At 55.6% G+C, this 3872-nt stretch overlaps 1 protein-coding gene across 1 annotated transcript in view; it reads right to left on the reverse strand.

Moving 5' to 3' along the window:
* LOC105184636 (Daughters against dpp) overlaps positions 1 to 3525 on the reverse strand; it is a gene marked incomplete at its 5' end in the record, with an annotated part of 30379 nt that extends 26854 nt beyond the window's left edge. Inside the window, one exon of the mRNA XM_025302438.1 lies at positions 3387 to 3525. Coding sequence (XP_025158223.1) covers positions 3387 to 3525 — 139 coding nt within the window. The remainder of the gene's footprint in view (positions 1 to 3386) is intronic.
* Between the last annotated feature and the right edge of the window lie 347 nt (positions 3526 to 3872).

A 3872-nucleotide genomic window follows, 5' to 3' on the forward strand; every position in this document is an offset into this window, starting at 1 on the left:
ACGTACGTATGGCCGTACATATGGATACGAGGCGAAGCGAAGCGAGGAGAGGAGAGGAGAGGAGAGGAGAGGAGAGGAGAGAGGAGAGGAGAGGAGAGGAGAGAGGAGAGGAGAGGAGAGAGGAGAGGAGAGGAGAGGAGAGGAGAGGAGACGAGAGGCGAAAAGAGCCGTGGCACGGCGCGGCGCGGCGCGGTGTGGATCGGAGCGGCGCGACGGACGTGGAGAGAGCGAGAAAGAGAGAAAGAGAGAGGCGAGCGAGCGAGTGAGCGAGCGAGCGAGCGAGCGAACGAGCGAGGTCGAGACACGCGGCAGCTGTCTGGCGCCAGGGTCCCCCTGTTCCCTCAAACAGTCGCGCCGAATGCCACCCACCTTAGTCGACCTATCGTGCCATTCTCAAACCTGCATCCCGGGAGCCGGCTTTCCCTCTCTTTCCTTCCTACCCTTCCTCCTGCGACGACCTTCCCTCGTCCTGCGTCCTGCGAACGCACCACGCTCTCGACACTTTTGACAGATCGGCGACTCGCATTCGTTCTCGCAGGCTTAGTTACTTTGGCAGGCCCGGCTTTTTTTTGGGGGGCTTTCTGAAGGATCCGTCTTGTTTGATGGTTCAATTTCTGAGTATCGAGCTATGTCTCGATAGGGTGACGTGGGATACTCGGCGTCCTCATCGTCTCTGAGTCTCCGAGTTATGAGACAAAGGGTCGGGGGGTGTGTGTGTGTGTGTGTGTGTGTGTGTGTGTGTGTGTGTGTGTGTGTGTGTGTGTGTGTGTGTGTTTGGTCGAATTTACGCGAATATTCCCGAGCCGACAGAGTCAAGCCGCGGAATATTTCGATGCGAGGCGGGTTGCGAGTCGGAGGAACTCGCTCGCGATCGGCTGCTGATATTTCTGGGCTCTCCCGGAAGCAGCGCTCTATCTATAACCGACTCGAATAAAAAGACGGACCGTGCGCGTGTTTATGATTCCGTGCCATCCTCTCCCGGCGACTCTAAACTTCACGTATCGCGTATTATATTGCCTCGCGCAGTATCGCGCGAATATACGTGACGCGCGCTAAGCCGACGAAAGTGCAATCGCGTCGGCGACGACGACGATTCTCGTTTCCGGCAATCGCTGCTCGGCGCCGGCGACAGATCGGGCGTGCGCGATGCGTCGCGCGCGCTCTTAAACCCCGGAGGAATTCCAGCGCGCGAGTTCGAAACGAAAGCCATCTCGGAAATCCTCCGGCACGGGAAAAAGAAAGAGATATGTGCCGTATCCGTCTTTCGTCGCGGTGATCCCCCCGCATTAATCGTCTCTCACGTCGCAGGCGTTTAACTTTGATTACGTACAGCCAGCACACACAGGAGAACCAAAGCGACAAAAAGGAAAAAAGAAAAGGAAAACAATTGGCGAGCGATGTAAACGAAGAGAATGTCGACGACAAGTCTATGCGATTAAGTCGCCGGTCTAAAGACCCCGAGACACAGCCGAAGAATTTGCTTGAAAGCAACGTTTGATAGCTCCGGGCTATTACGGTACGGCGGAGATGTCTTCTCGATTTTGGAACGCCCTAGCGCAAATTGCATTCTACGCGGCCACTCCCGCGTTAAGCGCGCGTACGAAACGACAAGCGGACATCGTTCGTCGTCGTCGCCGGCCGTATCTCGTTCTCTCGTGTAAAATCGCGAGAAGCTCGAGCGAGTGAGCGCGTGTACGCGCCGGGCACAGACGCAATTTGCTGCCGGCTTGGGAATGTCTGACGTCGTCAGAGCAGTGGCCTTTGCATTGGCAAAGGCAGATAGTAAAAGTAAAGGCCTCCACGTACGGGAGGAAAACTCCACCGCGACGTCGTCAACGTCGCGAACGTTCCTCGCCCGAGTCGATCGTTCGTTCTTTTCCACCGCCAGCGCTGGCGGCTACCACGACGACGGCGACGACGACGGCGACGACGATGATGATGACGACGACGACGATGACGACGACGACGGTGGGAATTCGCAATCGATCGAGCATGAACAAACGCCACACGCTCCAGGCTTGAACCCTTCCACCACGGATCAAATTATGTCTGTTCAAGGTACGATCGACGCTTTATCCATTAAAATACCTTCCGAGCGAGCCTGATAATTATAAGTAAACGAACAATCGTCTTGTAACAATGAGGTATAAAACTTCCATCGTACAAAATTTTTTTCTATCTCTCAAGACCGTGTCTCTCCATGCTGCTCGAATCGTTCGCGTCTCTGGTTTGCGTAGCGGTGAAAGAAATACCGCTGTAGTAGGCTTAATAATTACACAAGTAAACGGACAATCGCCTTGCGAGACGTCGCTCCCCGTCGTACGAATGTTTTTCAACACACATTCAAGACCCGTCGCGCGTCTCTTTTTTATTATTGTAATCGTCCGTGTTTCCAGTTTCCGTCTCGTCGCGAGAGAGAGAGAGAGAGAGAGAGAGAGAGAGAAAAGTCCCGCGACAACGGAGAATTATCGAACGACGTCGCGAGCGGAATGCAACGCGGGGAAACGAGCGTGGTCGTCGGGCAGTCGAGGGAACAGCGCGTTCGTTCGTTCGTCGCTCGCTTTCCTCGTTCTGACCGGGGCCAAAAGCGTTTCAGGCGTTCCACGAAGCAACGCGAGAGCGCGAGAGCCCGAGAGCGGCCCGAAAAACGACGAGTCCGCGATCCGCGCGGTGCGTCATGCGTGAAAACCTACGCGCGCGTCAGCCCCGTGGAACGTGCGTGCTGAGGAAATTTCTTCGGTGCGTCGCGCTGCGCCGCGCCGGCGATGCATCACTCCGGCCTTTCGAGAAAATTTCGCGGGCCGATGGGCGCGGATAAATCATTGTCGCAATCGTAATCGCGTGTCATCGAGCGCGAAATTGCCAGACCCGTCGTACTCTCCTCTCCCTCGCCGCTACTCCGATACCGGGGACGTGAATTTTTTCCTGCTCTTCTCTTTTTTTCCCTCGATACGGACAATTCCGTCGCCCAGTGGTACGAGTTCGCCCTCGTGAACTTCCGTCGCACGGATCGCCCGCCGGAAAAGAAAACCGTCGCGAAACGCAAGAAGAGATCGATCGCGGCGCGTCGATCAAGGTTACCCACGTGGACAGGAGCGTGGCGCCGTCGATCAGTGACGTAAAGCGGACGAATCTCGTGCGCGGTTGAGCGATCATTCGCGAGTCCAAGGCGAGGAGAGAGAGAACAAGCGACACGCGCGAGAGATCGTTTCGCTTTTTCCTGAAAAAGCTGGTCGATCGAAATCCGACGATCTCGACGATCCTCCGCCGCCGACGTCGTCGTCATCGTTATCATTATAAAGACCCTCGCGGGATGCTTCGTATATCTCTCGACGCAAGATCCGAGAGCATATGGGGGATACGTATAACCTTGAGGACATAGTTACCTTCTCCGTTGGTGGTAAGCGAGCCGGGAAGTGGCAGGGGCGTGCTGTTTTTGCACCGACGTTGATCCCCTTCGCTGGGCGCGCGATCTGAAAATAAACGGCAACCCCTTGAGAAGCTTTCCTCGCGCGAGGGACTATTTCTTCTTCTCTCTCTCTCTCTCTTTCCCCCCCCCTCCCTGCCCCTCATTTTTTCTCTTCCTGTCTCCTTTCCCGCGACACACACACACACACACACACATACACTCGCACACTCCCGTCTTCTCCCTCGCTTCTCTCTCTCTCTTTCTCCGCAAAGACGAAAGCACACATGCGTGATCGACCGTTTGCAATCGATCTGGAGTGCCCAAGGGAGACGAGAGGGGAGAAAAGGACGCGCGAGAAACGAAGCGGCAATCGCACGAGCAATATTGCAACGTAATGCATCGTCATTGCGTATATGACAAGGTTTGTTGTCGTACGCGAAAGAGGCTTCGATTTGCGCGCGGA

Source organism: Harpegnathos saltator, unplaced genomic scaffold, assembly GCF_003227715.2.
Source record: "Harpegnathos saltator strain DR-91 unplaced genomic scaffold, Hsal_v8.6 scaffold491, whole genome shotgun sequence".
Lineage (NCBI taxonomy): Eukaryota > Metazoa > Arthropoda > Insecta > Hymenoptera > Formicidae > Harpegnathos > Harpegnathos saltator.